This window comes from Gossypium hirsutum, chromosome D11 (genome assembly GCF_007990345.1).
Source record: "Gossypium hirsutum isolate 1008001.06 chromosome D11, Gossypium_hirsutum_v2.1, whole genome shotgun sequence".
Taxonomy (NCBI): domain Eukaryota; kingdom Viridiplantae; phylum Streptophyta; class Magnoliopsida; order Malvales; family Malvaceae; genus Gossypium; species Gossypium hirsutum.
The window spans coordinates 14,674,619-14,693,357 of record NC_053447.1 but is presented as its reverse complement, the minus strand read 5'-3'; the positions used below and the strand labels follow the sequence as shown (position 1 = coordinate 14,693,357).

The following is an 18,739-nucleotide window of genomic DNA, read 5'->3' as shown; positions in this document are numbered from 1 at the left end:
GGTTTTTTCTTAAGGGACTATTATAGCTATAAGCCTTTGATAAACATAATTTTTTTATTTAATAAACTATTCTCATCAAATTCACATAAACATAAAATGCAAATTAATTTATACTTTTTTAAATAGCTTTACTTTAGGTAAAATATATTTACTTTAATAATAATATAAAGGGCTTTTATGAGTAAAAATTATAGATTAAGAGCTTATTTAACTACAAAAATAGGTTGAGGACTTGTTTATTAAATTAAAAAGTGAGTTGAAGGGGAATAAAAAGAAAATAATAAATAAGAAGGGCTTAGAAGACAATTAGCCACATTTCAACTTTAGTGCCGCCACACCCACCGGCACCAATTCACTTTCAAAATTTAAAATGGTAAATTTGCATACCAAGTCCTTAAAACTTTAGATCATTACATTTTAATCTTGTGCCGCCTATAGGAAAGGCACTATTGGTGCCGCCTTTTTATTCCTCTCCATCAGCCTCTTTTTTTTTTGTATTATTTTGATAAATAAAAAAAATTATAATATTTTGGTTTTTTTTGTAATATTTTGGTAAAAAAACCTTTTCCTTAATCTTATTATGTTCAAGGTTTCAGGTATAAGGATTTAATTATTTTATGCAAATGGCCATCATTTCTATTGGTAGGTGGTCATGTGAGAAGCATTCACCTTGTAAATTTATTGCCTCCTAAGGTAGTCTTTTAAAGCAATTAGGGTTTCTATAGAGTAAAAAGACAAAACCTCAGTTCAACCTAGTAAAAATATCTAAAAATATCGACTTATTAAAGGATTCTTGGATTTTTCTCTAAAAATATCTGACCTTTCCTCAAAAAAAATGTAAAATTTTCAATAAGATTCATAACTACAAACTGTTCAATTTAGATGCCAACCCGAGAATTTATGAACAATGTCAAAGATCACTTGATGGATATTAGGTGAAACTTCCATTAGGCTGTCTCTGATCATATATAGAATTGCATATGCTGCATGTGACATAAACTGAAGGGCCCTTAAACCATTATTTAGAGAGAATAAATAAATAAAGGTTTCCTTTAAGGAATCAATGATTGTATGGGTTATGATAAAGCATCAATCTAGGCCTTCTGATTTAATTCTCCATTATTGCAAAAGCTTGTAAAAAAAAGCCTAAACATCTACTCGACCAAAGCATGCATAAAAGAATCACCAACAAAGCAGGAAAATGGGAAATGATCATTTGCTTGCCATAACAATAGGAAATGATCAAATGTTCAAAGTTGGATTTCCGCATCTTGTTTGATGTTCCACCACATACAAATAGGGAACAAGAAAAAGAAAAGAAAAAAAGTTACATTTCATGTGAAATCAAAAGACCATATTTACTTTGTGATCGTTGGGGAAATATATAGATATATATATATGATATATCCGCTATTCTCATCAAGCTTAAATTAACAAAAAAGAAAAAAGTGGAATCTAAAATTCAATGGTACCCTTTCTTGCCATGCCTGCTGCTAACATGGTGCAACCATCCAATCCCTTTGAGGGCCTTTGAGATCTTGACAAGGTTAGGCCTTCCCATTCCCAAATTCATCTTCCCAGCTGAGAACTTGAGAGCCTGTAAACAGCACAATTGCCCATTGGACTCTTCCTCATACTCATCCTCATCATAATTATCATTATCGTAGCAGTAATCTTTGTTGTTGCCACCTTTCTTTCCTTTCTTTGAGCTGCTTCTCATTTCTACTTTATTATGGGAATGGGAGTCGGTTTCATATGCCTCCCAAAGCAAATCCATCCCTTCAGTACCATCAGCAACGTTGTGTGAGTGTCTCTCTTCGAAAAGCTTGCATGCCAATGTCCTCTTCCACTCCTTTTGTTTCCTCATCGACCCAAAGTTGCCAAGATTTGATCCCATTGTTTGGTAGTTATAACTGTCTCCATTTTTACTACCCCATTCACCTCTCACTCTCGGGGAATCATTCACCATTGCTTTGGCAGCATGCTCAAATCCATTATCAGCACTGATCACTTTAGGAGGATCACTTACTTTATTGGCCTCGGATCCCCTTCTCATGAATTCTTCTTTTTGTTCATCACCTTTATTGGACTCCACGCTTAATGACTTGACCTCTTTGTCTGTCTTTTTGGACGACAAATTTTCAACCCCATCTTTTTCCTGCAAAAAGTCTTCAAAGATCTTCACTACCGCCTTTACCTGATTCGTTTCCGGTCGCCTAATCTCTGCTGGTTTTTCATCTAAAGCAGTACTTCTCGTCGACGTTTCAGCCATACCTAGGCTACAATCGTTTTCAAAGCTCGGACCTTGGTCGATGGAAGCTTCAACAGCTCGAAAGCACTCTCCTTGGGACTCCACCGCCAAAACATCATCTGGATTTTCACTAGTTTCGACGACAGTAGTCGACGTTTCAAACATGATCTTAAATGCTTCAAGCTCTTCGAAGCATCCAAAGCCATCAGCATCGTCAACTTTAGACCTCAACGTTTCAACAAGCGTTCGGTAGGCAGTAAGCAGGAAACTTGCCTTGGAATCCGGTGAGCTGTCGAGGTGGAAAGCCCCACCATGGTTGAAAAATGTGGGAGTGAGAGTAAGAAAGGCAAGAAGCAAAAGGGCGGTGGTGACGAAGAGAGGGGAAAGGAAAGAGAAAACCTTGAAGAGGTAAGGGGAGAAGAAGATGAAGTAAGAGAAATACAGAGGGTGAGAGAGAAGGAAAGAACAAAAGAGCATAAAGTCAGAAAAGAGAAGACTTGGCAAGTCCTTAGGTTGCTTCTGGGCAGCCAAAGACATTTTTGGTGAAGAAAACGAGAGAGAGTATCAAAATAAGAGATTGAAGATGGCGATGGATGACAACATTCTAACACGAAACCAAGACTTGGAGAAGAATTTTAGAAAGAGAGGGCGAGGGAGCGGCGTGAATGAAGGGAAGAGATTGATAGAGAAATAAAAAAGAGTGAGAGATTAACCACCGTAGCCATTGATATGAAAAACAAAAGTCGCTTTAGAAACTTTCCCTGTCTTGTCCCCTCTCCACTTCGGATCACTGATTGATGTGATTATCTCTTTCTTATAACGCTTAATAATGAAACCAGCTATCCAACGAGTTGGGTATTGAATACTTGAGATCAAAATTCATTATGCGTGATTGTATACCTAAATTTTTTAGTTTTGTGTCAATTGATTTAGTTCATTGATTTTAATTTGAATTGTATTAATTTTTGGGCAAATTACTAAAAAAAGTTTTTTTTTTAAATTTATCGAAATGGACTTTTTATGTAATTATTTATCGGAATGGTCCGTTTTTCGCGAAATCGCGTCCATGTCAGCGCGATGTCAGGGTACGCGCCAGGAAATCGCGTCCACGTAAGCGCGATTTGCTGACGTGGACACAAATCGCGCCCCCTAGGACGCGATTTGCTGACGTGGCATGAACAGTTTATATTTTTTAGCTTGGAAAACTTTGAAAGGCCATAACTTTTCGCTCGGTTATCCGATTGAGACGAATTTTTTTTTATTTCGAATAACTTTTCAAAATCTACGCGCTGACAAACAGCCAAAGGCAGTTTGCATAGTTTTCGTCGAAAAAGATCCTTTTTTGCCCCTAAATTTTGATTTTTTCGGTTTAAAATTGAAGTTTGAAACATTCAAATCATTATTTTCCTTATTTATTTGAAGTAAACACCGAATTTTTTTTACAGAATTGTTGTATTATTTTTTTGATTTGACACGTGTATGGAATAGGTCCGATAAATCGTTAGAACGTAAGTAATATAATTAAGATAATAACAGTATTTTTATAATATGGTAATTAATTAGTTTAGCTTAGCTGGTTAAGATGCTTGCTCTTTTCCCTTAGAACCTTGGTTCAAATCTTGTTGGTAATAATTTTGAATCTTTTTTGTACTTGTTGCTATTGATGTAATATTGAAGAGTTAATTGATTCAAAAAAAATGTACTTGTTAAGATTTGAACCAAGGTTCTAAGAGAAAAGAGCAAGCATCTTAACCAACTAATCTAAATTAATTAATTGGCATATTATAAAAATACTGTTATTATCTTAATTATAGTACTTACGTTCTAACGATTTATCGGACCTATTCCATACACGTGTCAAATCAAAAAAAATAATACAACAATTCTGTAAAAAAAATTCGGTGTTTGCTTCAAATAAATAAGGAAAATAATGATTTGAATGTTTCAAAATTCAATTTTAAACCGAAAAAATCAAAATTTAGGGGCAAAAAAGGATCTTTTTCGATGAAAACTGCGGCAAACCGCCTTCGGCTGTTTGTCAATGCGTAGATCTCGAAAAGCTATTCAAAATAAAAAAAAATTCGTCTCAATCAGACAACCGAGCGAAAAGTTATGGCCTTTCAAAGTTTTTCAAGCTAAAAAACATAAACTGTTAATGCCACGTCAGCAAATCGCGTCCTAGGGGGCGCGATTTGTGTCCACATCAGCAAATCATGCTTACGTGGACGCGATTTCTTGGCGCGTACCTTGACATCGCGCTGACGTGGACGCGATTTCGTGAAAAACGAACCATTCCGGTAAATAATTACATAAAGGGCCCATTTCGGTAAATTTTGAAAAAAAAAAGCTTTCATTTGTAATTTGCCCTTAATTTTTAATTTAATTATATTTTTAATTATTTGGTTTTACTTTCTAATTATATGAACAATCTATATTATAATAATTTAATACTTGTAATTACTCGGCCATATATATTTGTAGCACTTTAATATATATATATTGAATGCAGCTATTTGCTTAGTGACACTGGTGCTTATTCTAAAAACTTATTTTATGGGTTTGTATTAGAAAATATAACACTTATACTAACTGGACGTTTAAGAAAAAATTATATATAAAATCAATATAAAAGATTAACCAGCATTTAAAACTTTTAATTTTTTAAATTTTCAATCATTTTACAATTAAATTAATGTCTAATTAACTCATAACACTAACTTAATAAACTTTATAAATAATATAAATATAACATTGATTTTTCTTTTCTATTTTAGCACTTCTTAAAAACGGAAGATATATCCAACGTTTATAACAAGTCATATGTCATTTTTTTATTGTATATGATGTGAGTATAAAAATATATATTATCCAAAATAAGATTTTTAAATTTTTTTAATACAAAGTTTATTTCTATCCATAATCTTTCTCCCATTTTTAAATTGGAGTAAAAATTGGGTTTAAACGCGCTCAAACTAATGTAATCTTAATTGTGCTATAATAGTAACAATGTCAATTATGTTAAGGCTTAATTAGTAAATTTGAAACTATTTAAGGAAATATTAGTTGTTAATGAGTTATCTTTATCACAAGTGGCACATTCTATGATTGTCGCATCAACAGTTAATGGTTAATTTATGTAAGGTTGTCGAGACCTACAAAATAAAAACCTACTTGAAAAATATAAAAGTTAGTAGATAGCAACAAGTAGGGTTGTATTCACAGAGACGGACGGGTGATAATTTTATTTCTTTAATAAACAAGTAAAACAAAAATAAAATAAAAAAGGGTTTAGAATTAAAAACTAAAATAAAATTAAGCAAAAGTAAAAAGAGATCATAAAATAAAATCAACAAGAAGGAACTCTAGTCAAAGTTAAATCTTCGTCTGATTTATAAATTCGATCATCGACGCAAGGATAACTTGAATGCCTTTAGTAAATCAGTTCTAATTGTTGACTCAATGTCGGACAACCAATTTCTCCTTACTTATTCAGTAATCAATAGACAACTTATTTCAAAGATCCGAAATTAGGTTTCCTTCGAAGTTAATCACTTCTATACTATAGCAAGTCATTTTTATTAGATTACAAGATACCTTAAAGAAAATAATTCTAATCTATTTTTCGAGTAATTTTAGTCTATTTTCTTAATAAAGGCGAGTTTATTTTACGGTTTATGTTCAGGGTTCATAGCTGTCTTTTTTTAAAAATGTCGTCTCCAACATTCAAATTTTGTTCTCCTTTTCTTTAGAGTGCAATATGCCTTATCATTGCACCTAACACTTATTGGTGGACAATTTCAACTTTGATAACTAGCAATTCATGCATAATTACATATGTTTAACTTTTTCTTTCCGTTAAATACAAATATAATTTAAAATATTAATGTATTAAAGTTTAATATTATAAGATGGCAACTATAGTACAAAATTAGATAATAAAAATTATAATTATGAGGATAAAAATAATTTTGGATTAAAGTAAATGTTTTTAAGCAATAGATTTATAGATATCATCAAATAAAAGGTAAAAGAAATACCGCATCAATATTTTCTAATAAAATGATTAATAATTAACAAACCTATTGATAAAAATATTAATATCTTAAGAATATATTTATTTAACTAAATTTAAAAATATATATTTAAAGATTGAGTCTTAACTTAATTGGTATGGGCATTGTTGTCAATATAGAAAGACATGGATTTGACTGTGTTAAAGCAGTATCTTCCTATTTATGAGTTGAGCTCCACAAACTGTTTCACATATTATATAGAGAGAGATGGAGTACATTGTAAAATGAAAATAAATTTATATATTTTTTATTATTAATATTTAACAACCCAATTATCATATTCTATGTTTTATTTATGTAGATTCTAAATATCAAGTTTATAATAAATTAAAAATTCATAATTATTTGTTCTAAGTAAAAAAATTTGTAATCGTTAAATATATATCAATATGATTGAAATATTGGATCGATTTGAAAATTTATATGTATAATAAATACAATTATATTAATATTTGTACAATAAATTATGAAAATGTATAACACTATTTTAATTTTACATCCAGGAGTGAAGCTTGAAAATTTTTTAGGGGGACAAAAATTAAATTATAATTTTGACGATAGTAAAAATATAATTTTATCATTTTAATAGCATATAGTTTTATATTTTTTAAAGGATTAAATCAATTTTTTTATCATTTTTAAGGGATGCAAAGTAATTCTACCTTTATTAATTTAAAATTTTAAAGGATTTAAATAAAAAATTTTATATTTTAGGGAGATTGAGACTCTGCCAGCTGAACCTAGCTACACCACTGTTTACATTCTCTCACAGTAATGTTAGGCTTTTTCTCTATGAAATAATAAGTATAATTGATTGAACAAACTTACAGTTAAAACAGATAAAGAAGTTGAATAATGATTTTATTTAAGAAGACTTGAGAGTACATTACTTTAAATGAGAAATTATGGGTAACTTATATGCCTGTCTGAAATGATACTACATCCTTCGTCCACTCAAAACCTTAACAAGCCAAATTAAAACTATCTATTGTCAACAACAACAATTAAAAGAAGAAAAACACAGGAGAAACCAACCCAGCCCCTATAAATGTTAAAGATGGTTAACAAACCTAATATAAGACATCTTTTTGGGTACATTACAAATTGGGGGAGGGGACTACAATTTCTATAGTTGGTTTCATCTCACCAATAATTTTCATTTTCAGTAATTATACCTAACACTAACAGATGGTAGATTCAAACTATGGTAGCTTTGAGTTTAAGATTAAAACGGCCCACTTCAATTATACACATCTGAGATGTGAGTTAACAACTTACTAGTGTTGTGGAGCACTTGTCTAAAATTAATAACAAAAATTATTGTTATGGTGGAGTCAGGCCAGGTTAATAAATCCTTGTGTTTCCTTTTTTTTAGTTTTTAATTTTTAAAATATAAACAAAAAATACATTATTTTTTACCCTTTTTTTAGAGTTGAAAAAATGTATCAAATGATTTCTAAAAAAAAGAAAAAAAACATTTCAAATTATTGATTTATTTCAGATCAACTATATAATATTTTTTTCTTATTCATGAGCTGGATAATTCGAAATTTAGGAGGAATTCTCATTTTATGTACCGCTCAAGAAGTTCATGAACATTTGCTAATGTATGCATTTTTTACTCCATTTCATTTTGTTTTTGAAATATTAAATTAACTTTGATAACTTCTAAAATGTAATTATAGCTCATATGACTATGAAATGTAACAAGTCAAGATTGTGTATAAGGTAATAATAATAATAATCCTTCCAAGTGATTTCGTCTATCTTATATCATCCATAACTGACTCTTTGAAAATAAGAGGGTGGAATTGGGCGTGCACATGGGTAGGCACCGGCACTCAACTGCATGCCATGCATGCAATACTACCTTTACTTCTCTTCTTTCCACATCTTGATTGGGACCCATATGTCTGTTGTTGTCCTTCCACTCTCTGTGACTCTGTCTCACTCTAATATTATTGTAATTCTTTTTACGCGCTTTCTATTTTTCCATGTTTTACCATAAATATCAAATTCATTGTCCATCGCCAAAAAGAAATGAATTTTCTCATTTTGTCGGAGAGGGCTTTTTGACAAACATGGCAATTCTTTGGCATATATCATCAACCATACGTCCTTGGGGATTAAAACATATCACACATACTGAACTCGGAACCTCAAATTTACTGGTTATCACCTTTTTTGAATAAAACCAACTGAAAGCCCATCTTTGTAACAGAAGTAGTAACGGATAAGGCTATCTTCGCTCCACCATAAATGTCTGTCTTAAATCGGATAGTTCATTTCAATCATCAACATTATACACTTGATCATACTTTGCAAGTATAGTTTACTAGAAATCCTTGTAAGTTTTAATTTAATTCCAATCTCGAGAATCGGCTTAATGCAGAAATATTAACTAAGATTTGGCTCTACATTAGCAATACTTCCCCTATAAATTAACAAGTAAAATAAGGGCCAACATGGTCATAAAACTCATAATGGCTCCATAAATTACAATGAAGCAATAGGGGACCAAACTGCCAGCAATGTCATCATGCCCCCAGCAAAGAGAAAAATCTATGAATATTCCAGCACGAACTAAAATAACATCAGGAAAATAGAAGCTTGAATGCCAGATAAGAACATGTTCATTCCAAATCAAACAAGAAAAACTGTTATAATATAGAAATTAGAAACATCCACAGTAATTTCCATTCTAAAACAACAACCAACCTGTCCCATCTTAAAGCAGACTAAAAAAAAGCATCAGTTACTCTGTCATAACAGGTTTGTTCTCACTTGCTTTGGGTCTCTGTTCCTTTGGCTTCTGCTCCTCCATTTTCCTGAAAAGCCAAGCAAAAGTTACACCCACAGATTAGAAGCATCTCACCGGAACAAAACCTTTTCTTACAATAAGATTTCAGCGACGCAGATTGCAAATGACGCATTGGAAAACCTCACATAATCATCATTTGTAGCACAAGACAAAGCAAGGGAAAGAAAACAAGTTGTTTAAACAGCATAACAAGCTAAACTAGAAATACAAACAAATCTTTCCCCAAATTGAGAACATAAACCATAAAAGAAACAATTCAATGTTGTATCTAGAAAGAGCTGGCCATAAAACAGGCTTCACTGAGTGTCAGAGAGATTGATAAAAGCTTCCTAAGTCGCAAGTTGCAGGTTATTGAATAGAGTCCAGTGGATGCAGTTTCAGTAACCATAACTGCTAGAGACATCTAAAGCAATTAGCAACCATATCCTCCTAATTTCATAAGAATCAATCACAAAATAAACCAGCAAGCTAAGCCCAGTGCAAATAAAGCCCTCTCTATATATGTTCAAACAACATAAACACAAAGAATCTAATTCTAAACATCATCCTCATTGTTCGCAATCACAATCTTCCCAAAAAAATAATTAGCTTTCATCGAATAGTTGAAAAATACATGCTAAATAATTGAAAAAAACAATTCGTGAACATTTTTCTGGCCAAGTTTCCGCCGGAATCAAAGTAAGCACTTGATAAAATTTCCCTTTGACCAACATTCCCATTAAAATAGCAAACACAAATCTTGAAAAGAGAATACGTCAACATTTCATCAACTCCCAGTGACTATAATCATTTACGTTAATAACATTGAAACTAAACTAAGACGGTAGCAAGTTTACGCATAAATTAGGATGGAAAAGGATAAAGATGCATATATATATAGAGAGAGAGAGAGAGGAACCTTTTGTCGGAGGAGCCGCCCTTCTGGCTGAGGAATGAGCGGAAGAGTGGAGAATTGACGTCGTAAATCATTCTGTAAGGAAAGAAACCCTAGCTAGCTTTCTCTGCTCACGCTGCTTATCTATTAGCCTTCGCCGTTTTAGTTTTGGGTCTTGAAAACCGCCTTTATATTTAGATTTGGGTCTTCTGGTACCACGTTTTATTATGGTTGGGCCGCTGCCTATATATCTGTTAAAGATTCGGGCCCTCTTTGGGCTTTCTCATGGACGCCATCAATTTTTTGGTTCTTTTAAAAATGAAATATTTGAATGTCAGCAACATTGTTAAAATGTCCCATGTTTTTATTTTACATTTTAATATACCATAAAAAACTATGATCGTTTATTATTTTTATTTTTCAAATGCGAAACATACAATTAAAAATTTAATATTTTCTATCAAAAGAAATGTTAAAAATTTGTTTAAATTGGGTTAAATTTGTTTTTTTACCTCTCAACTATAAAATGTTATATTTTGGTGAATAACGTTTTTAGGTTGTAACATTTCAATCACTTGCCCATTAATTTTTTTTTTGGTAACAAGAAACAACTAGAAAGCGAATGCAAAGACAACAAGTTAACTAGAAGTAACAACCATAGAATCAAGATCAACCTCGAAAAGCTCTCATAATAAGGGTTAAGGCCTCTTCAAATACTTGCATCTCATCATAATTCTCGCTTCCCGATTTAGCCATCCAATCATCTACTTTGTTAAGTTCCCTAGGGATGTGCCAAAACTGAACCTTCCAATTTTGACATAAAAGTTGACTAATCAAACGCAACTCTGAAAACATACTAGTACTCGCACCACCAACTAAGCTAGCTTCCACAACTAAAGTATAATCACACTCCAACTCCAATTGCCTAAAACCAAACGCCCATGCTAAATTGAGGCCTTCTAATATAACTCTTACCTCAGTTTTGAAAACTAAATCCTTTTCAATCCATATAGCAAAATCGCACATCCAATTAGCATCATGGTCTCTAAATACTCCTCTAATTGCAACAGTATTATTGCTTTCCAACAATGCACTATCTACATTCAATTTAACTCACCCTTTCTCCGGCGGTCTCCAATGATCACCCAACACCATCTAAATGCAATAGAGTTCACAAGATTTTGAGTTTACAAAGCTCTCAGCCCAGGCTAAACTTGTACCTACAACAACATCAACATTACCATGGCTATTATTGAAAGTGAAATTATTTCGGCTTTTTCATAATAGCCAACACAATTTTGCAAGCAAAATTGGCCAATTTTCCTCCTTCATAGTCAATTCCTCTTGAGCTAACAAGTTATTGGTTAACCGTATATTCAGATTCGTTGAAAAGAACATATTCCTAACTAAATTAAGAATCATCGTCTTCCAAATCACTTTTGAGAACTCACAATCTCTTATGGCATGTAAGCTTGTCTCAATGGGATTTCCACAACAAACACAATGGTCTTCATTAGTCATATGTCGTCGAGCCTGCTCCCCATTAATCAGAATCTTATTTTGCCACAACAACCGTAGAAATACACGAACTCTTTGAGGAGCCTTACTGATACGGGGTTGCGCGCGGACCAAGATCGAGTTGCCAAGTCACGGGAAACTCCTACGAAAACCCTAAACAATTAGATCTGAAACGAAACAGAAAATTAAAAGATTAGATTTTTTAATTTTCAGATCTGAAATAAAATCCCCAAATCAGCAAAGAATCAAATTGAGAATAGAAATAAGTGTTAGGGTTCTTGAAACCCTCAAGGAGATTGTGATTCTGCCCAATTGAACACCAAGATAGTTTTCCCCAAATTTCGACAATCTAATTTCACCCAAAAATAGCATGGAAAAACCCTAGAAATTAGGGATTTTTGGGCTGATTCCTTAAGATAGAAAAAGGCTGAAAACACAATAAGAACAGAAAATAGATTAGATAATGATTCAACACAAGTAGAAATAAAGAAAGAATTGACAGTAAGAAATTAAAAGATAAGTCCTAAGAAGCCTTGAAATCTCGAAAGATCTCACAACTCCCTTCAAACGGCTCTAATCTCCCCTCCAAGGAATATCAATGGCAAGAAGAAGGTTGAAGATGGCTCCGACAATCAAAAAGATTGTTAAAACAACTTCTAAAGAAAACTCAAGAGAAAATCCTTGAAGAACTCAAAGAGAATTTTCACTCAAATCAAATCTGAAATTTTCAATGTAATTGTAATGTAATGTAGGGTGGTTGGCCAAGCCATATAAATAGGCCTTTCAAATGTTTTCCTAATTTAATTAGAACACTAAAACTAAAACTAAAAAAAAAACTCCTAATTATTTTAATATGGAAATTCGGCCAAGGGTCTTTTATTTGGGACTCTTGGATAAACATTTAAACTAAGTAAAATAAATAAATAAATAAAAATAAAACTTTACAACTTGGGCCACTTTGACAATTTGGCCTGATTTTCAACTAAGTATGGGTGGATTTCTTGATTGGGCTTGGAATCTTCTTATTGGGCCTTGCCCTCAAGAATTTGGGCTTTTGTGACTCGTATCATTCCCCCCTTCCTCAAAAAGATTCGTCCTCGAATCTGAAAAATCAAATGAACTCGACTTTCCTCTATCGAACGGGACTAATGGCAATTGAGTCCACTGAAAAGAATAGCCATGAGATAGTAAATAGCAACGGAAACAAGCTTGTAGTCCAATCATAAGCATAACAGAACAGGTATAACGCATGTGAATGGACAGATTCAGATTACCATGCAAACAATCTAATTTACTCACCACTGCCTCGTCAAATATTTGAAACAAAGATGGACATGTTTTAAGGCATTTAGTCGTCTCACATTGTTCCCACAAACCATGAATAAATTGCGAGTAATAAATCAAATGGTAAACATAATCGTCACAAGTAGGTATTTGAAAAGATTCACATGGTTCACAGAGTTGCATAATCATACCATGCATAAATCGACGGTCTATAGATTCACTCACACATGCATTATCAAAAACAAGAATCTTTTTATCAACCATCAAAACAGATAGATCATCAATAAATAAAATAGGACAGTCAAGCACGTTTCGATCTAAGTGTTCATCAACACGATCTTTATCACTATCCGAGGAGTACAAAAGTGTTTCAAAGGTTTCAAGCATCTTACCTCGATAAGCAGAAGAATAAGGGTCGATTTTTACCTTTTTCATTTAAAACAAACCTTCGCTCATCGGGGGCATAGTGTAGTTGAATCTCCGTTGTTGAGTTAACCTTTGTCAAATGGAACTCAAACTTCATGTACAACCACATAAACTGTTTAAGGCACGAATATAAATTGAAAACAAATTTGGAAAATTTCGTTACCTTATTCTCCAAAACAGATTTGGACAAATTCGAGGATTTTACACAAGGTAAATCAAGAGAATAACAAATCACGCTTCTTTTCGTAATGACTTTATCATCCACAATCGAAGAGTAACAATTAATCGGATCAAAATGAGGGGATCTTTTAAGAACTAAGTCACCAAAAGTTTTATCAATAATTTTCAAATCTGCAATGGACTCGGTTTCTAAAATTTCCTTACCTCGCTTACCTTCGGGATCATGTAGTGTGATTTCATCTTTGCCTAAGTTGATCGTATGAAAGCGTCTTTCATTTGAGAGGTATTGAAGTTGAAAGTTATCTTTCGATCTTTCAGGAACCTGAAAAGTAGCAACACAAGAAAAATTCATATCTTGGTTAGTGGAAACATTCCTCACTAGCCTTTCCTCGTCTTTTTCTTTTGTTTCTTTTTCTAACTCATTTTCTCTTCTTTCTTCAACTTCTTTTTCAAATTTCTTTTCTGTTTTACATTCCTTTTCACTCTCAATCTCTTTTTGCTCTTTTTCATTCTCTTTTTCTTTTTCCTCACTTGTTTTAACAGAATTTCTCAGTTTGATTTGGTCCTCATGGACTTGTTCCGGAGTGAGCGGCACTAAGGTAAGTTTCTTTCCTTGATGCTTGAAAGAATACCTATTGGTACGACCATCGTGAGTGACTTTTCGATCCAGTTGCCATGGTTCTCCTAGCAATAAATGGCAGGCTTGAATAGGTACTACGTCGCACACGACTTCGTCTTGATATTTACCGATAGAAAAGGCGATGCGCACTTGTTGAGTGACCTTAAATTGGCTTTCGTTGCTAAGCCCTTGTAGTTGATAAGGTCGTGGATGCTTGGTAGTGGTTAAGCAAAGCTTTTCCACCATCGTCGTGCTGGCTACGTTCGAGCAACTTTCACCATCAATAATAACTCTACAAAGCTTACCTTGGACATGGCAGCGAGTATGAAAGAGATGTTCTCGTTGCTGCTCGCTCTTTGGTTTTGCCAAAGAGGGTTGTCCACGATCATGAAGATCATAATCAGTTCTAGGGACACGCCGAGGAGCGCGCCTATGAGCAGGAGGCTGGTTATCCACATCGTCTTTAATTTGATCTCGATATTGAGGCTCTTGATTCAACCGCACCTCATTGATAGTAGCAGTCAACGCTCGAAGTGCAACAGCCTGTTCGTCCAACTGTTGTTGGAATTTTTTAACTATGTCACTAGTATTATCACCTGTAGACATTTTTTTTAAAACCTGCAAAACACTCAACACTCAAAAATAAAAGTTATCAAACCTCACCGTTAATCACTCAAAAAGAAAAAAATCAAATTCTCAATGAGGTCGAATTCAATCTTGTGAGTTCTTTATCAGAGTTTATATCAACCAATTAGAGAGTGTGAACCAAACTACCAAAGAATCCTAATTTGCACTAGGATGCTAAAAACTGACGAGACACCAATTGATTCGTGTTGCACCGAGGAAGAAGTTGTGCACACGTTTAAATCCTACTAACACAAGAAACAAGAAGGTGTTAGATAACGTAAAGGAAGAATAAAGGGAAACAAATGAAAACCTACAGCTAAGAATCAATAAAAATTGCTGAAAACAGAAAACTCGAAAAACTGCGGAGTAACTTGACAACTTCGTTCGAGGTGTTCCCGATCTCCAAAAATCACGAAATTAAATCTGGAGTGTCCTTATATATTTAATTTTTGATCTGGAAATTTTGGGCACCAAATTCAACCCGCTAAATCTTTTTTTAAATTTTTATTGAATTTCGTATTTTTTTGATTTTTTTGACTTTTTTGACTGATTTTTTTGCGGGAATAATTTTTTTATATTCAATCACAGTGCCAAAAATATGTATGTAAAATTTCAGATCAATCGGACAACGTTTACCCACTCAAATGAATTTTTTTTAAACAATTTTTCTGGGTAAAACTGTCGTTTATGCTTTAAAAAATAGAGATCAGTTTAGAAATCAACCAAGAACACCCAAAACGCCCAAAATCTGATACCAAATGATACGGGGTTGCGCGCGGACCAAGATCGAGTTGCCAAGTCACGGGAAACTCCTACGAAAACCCTAAACAATTAGATCTGAAACGAAACAGAAAATTAAAAGATTAGATTTTTTAATTTTCAGATCTGAAATAAAATCCCCAAATCAGCAAAGAATCAAATTGAGAATAGAAATAAGTGTTAGGGTTCTTGAAACCCTCAAGGAGATTGTGATTCTGCCCAATTGAACACCAAGATAGTTTTCCCCAAATTTCGACAATCTAATTTCACCCAAAAATAGCATGGAAAAACCCTAGAAATTAGGGATTTTTGGGCTGATTCCTTAAGATAGAAAAAGGCTGAAAACACAATAAGAACAGAAAATAGATTAGATAATGATTCAACACAAGTAGAAATAAAGAAAGAATTGACAGTAAGAAATTAAAAGATAAGTCCTAAGAAGCCTTGAAATCTCGAAAGATCTCACAACTCCCTTCAAACGGCTCTAATCTCCCCTCCAAGGAATATCAATGGCAAGAAGAAGGTTGAAGATGGCTCCGACAATCAAAAAGATTGTTAAAACAACTTCTAAAGAAAACTCAAGAGAAAATCCTTGAAGAACTCAAAGAGAATTTTCACTCAAATCAAATCTGAAATTTTCAATGTAATTGTAATGTAATGTAGGGTGGTTGGCCAAGCCATATAAATAGGCCTTTCAAATGTTTTCCTAATTTAATTAGAACACTAAAACTAAAACTAAAAAAAAAACTCCTAATTATTTTAATATGGAAATTCGGCCAAGGGTCTTTTATTTGGGACTCTTGGATAAACATTTAAACTAAGTAAAATAAATAAATAAATAAAAATAAAACTTTACAACTTGGGCCACTTTGACAATTTGGCCTGATTTTCAACTAAGTATGGGTGGATTTCTTGATTGGGCTTGGAATCTTCTTATTGGGCCTTGCCCTCAAGAATTTGGGCTTTTGTGACTCGTATCACTTACACTTCCAAATCAACTTCCAATTCACAGATGGGTTTACATTACCAAATATTGGTCAAATTCTTGCATGTTTCAGCTGAGGAGAAAAGGCTACTCATCAAGCACTTCCAAGAAATATCTTGGCTCAAATGGAACAATGTTTGTCAACCAAAGAGTATAGGGGACATGGGGTTTCGGGATTTGCATTTATTCAACCTTTCTCTTTTAGTGAAACAAGGATGGCGTCTCCTTCGCAACAAGAACTCACTTTGCCATAAAGTCTTTAAAGCTAGATACTTTCTGAATTGTTCCTTTATGGAAGCAAGTGTTGGTTGCAACCCCTCTTTCCTTTGGAGAAACATTTGGAGCAGCAAAGCTATTCTTCATAAAGGTGCTAGATGGTGGTTTAGAAATGGTCTCACCACAAGAGTTAAAGAAGATGTTTGGATTCCAACCCAATTAAATTCCTTGGCTCTATCCCCTTGTACCAACTTCAACGAAGAGTCTAAGGTTTGTGAACTCATTGATGCAAGCCGAATGGTTTGGAGGGAGAACCTTATTAAGAGGGAGTTCTCTAAAGAGGAAGCAGAGGCAATTTGCAAGATTTCGTTGGTGAACCAGAATGCTGAAGATATACTTATTTGGAATTGGAATGCTGACGGGTGTTACTCAGTTTGAAGTTGGTACAGATGTTTGCTTCAATCGGTTAACGAGTTGGGACTTGGGACCTCATAGAATTGCATGGAAAATGCATATGGAAAGCGAAGGTGAGCAATAAAATCAAGATCTTTTGTTGGAGAGTGTGCAATAATATTCTCCCCTCGGGTTGTGCTTTGAATGCACGAATATAAGGCGCAAGTTTTGCTTGTTTAAGAAGTAGAAATAAGTCAGAAGATATTATGCATGCCCTACGTGAATGTCCTATTGCAAAGAGTGCATTGGCCTTAAGTGGATTTTCGAATCAGATTTGCAATGGGGACGTTAACAATGGAGTGGAATGGATTGAAATTGCAGCTCGTGAATTGAAGATTATTTTGACAGGTTCCTTTTTTTTTTTTTTGGACATTATGAAACTGGAGAAATGCTTCATTTTTCGCATTTCCAATGATACCGATGTGAGAATTGTTGAAAGTAATAATAATTGCTACAAGGATTTCACTGAAGCAAATGTGAGAAGCAAAAGAAGTTATGGTTCTTCACCTTGCTGCCAATGGAGAAGTCAAACCTCCAATTTTATTAAGGTCAACTTTGATGCTAGTTTTAAGGCATCAAACAACAATGGAGGGGAGGGAGTTGTGTTAAGAGACTTTGAAGGAATTGTGGTCGATTGCCAATTGCGGCAAACGCTGCTACTACTGTGAAAGCTATTGCAGCTGTTAAAGCCATTGAAACAGCTATTAACATGGGATTATCCTATGTTATTATTGGAGGTGATGCAAGAGTGATTATGAAAGGATTGAATAGTAAAGAACACTTCTCTGAGATTAGACCAATTCTTGACAAGGCCAAATTCTTGCTGCAATAGTTTGCTGAATTTCGTATCAACCATATGCGACGGGAAGGCAACAAGGCTGCCCATCAGCTTGCAAAATTTAGCAGTACTCTTGACAACGATTTGTATTGGATTGACGACTATCCTACTTGTATCCACCAAGCTATTTTGTCTGATACTGTCAATCTCTAATGAAAACTTTGATGTTTCCATTCAAAAAAATAATTCATTATGCGATTAGGTGGAGGGTATTTTGAGTCTACTAAACTCACAAAATAGATATGATTATTAGTAGAGTGGTAAGGATTTTTTATATAAACTTATTGATTTTGTATTCGATTCTCAAATAATTTTTTTTATTTATTTGTTAGTAAATAGTATGTTTTCTGTTAATTGTACTAATTGGAGGGTAACATGGTAGTTAAAAAATCGGTATAATAATAAATTTAGCCTTAAACTTGTATATATTATATCAATTTAGTCATAATTTTAAAAAATTAACCATCAAAATTTACAAATGGTCACAATTTGATCCTAATTTTTAAAAAAATAAATAAAAATATAAAAATACATAAATATTTTCAAATATATATATAATAATATATTTGAATTTTACATTAATATTAATATTAAATTAAATTAATAATATTAAAATTAAAATTTTTAAAAAATATAATAATAAATTTAAATTTTATATTAATATGTTGAATATGTTAAAATGCTTTATTTATTATTTAAAAAATTTCTATTATAATATTTGAATTTATAAGTTAATATATTTTAATTATATTCAATAATTCAAATAATAAATATTATTTTATGTTAACTACTACAATTAAAAATAAAATATTTTT

General features: G+C 32.9%; 2 protein-coding genes across 2 annotated transcripts; both read right to left on the bottom strand.

Moving 5' to 3' along the window:
- Positions 1 to 1,082: 1,082 nt before the first annotated feature.
- On the bottom strand, positions 1,083 to 3,047 carry LOC107912551 (uncharacterized). The gene has a single exon (XM_016840771.2). The coding sequence runs from the start codon at positions 2,786 to 2,788 to the stop codon at positions 1,463 to 1,465; it is 1,326 nt and encodes a 441-aa protein (XP_016696260.1). The 5' UTR covers positions 2,789 to 3,047; the 3' UTR covers positions 1,083 to 1,462.
- A 5,892-nt stretch (positions 3,048 to 8,939) lies between these two features.
- LOC107912552 (wound-induced basic protein) lies at positions 8,940 to 10,193 on the bottom strand. The gene is made up of 2 exons (XM_016840772.2): positions 10,044 to 10,193; positions 8,940 to 9,152 (listed from the first exon to the last, which is right to left on the bottom strand). Exons 1-2 carry the CDS (start codon positions 10,112 to 10,114, stop codon positions 9,080 to 9,082), a joined length of 144 nt encoding a protein of 47 aa, XP_016696261.1. The 5' UTR covers positions 10,115 to 10,193; the 3' UTR covers positions 8,940 to 9,079.
- Positions 10,194 to 18,739: the final 8,546 nt, after the last annotated feature.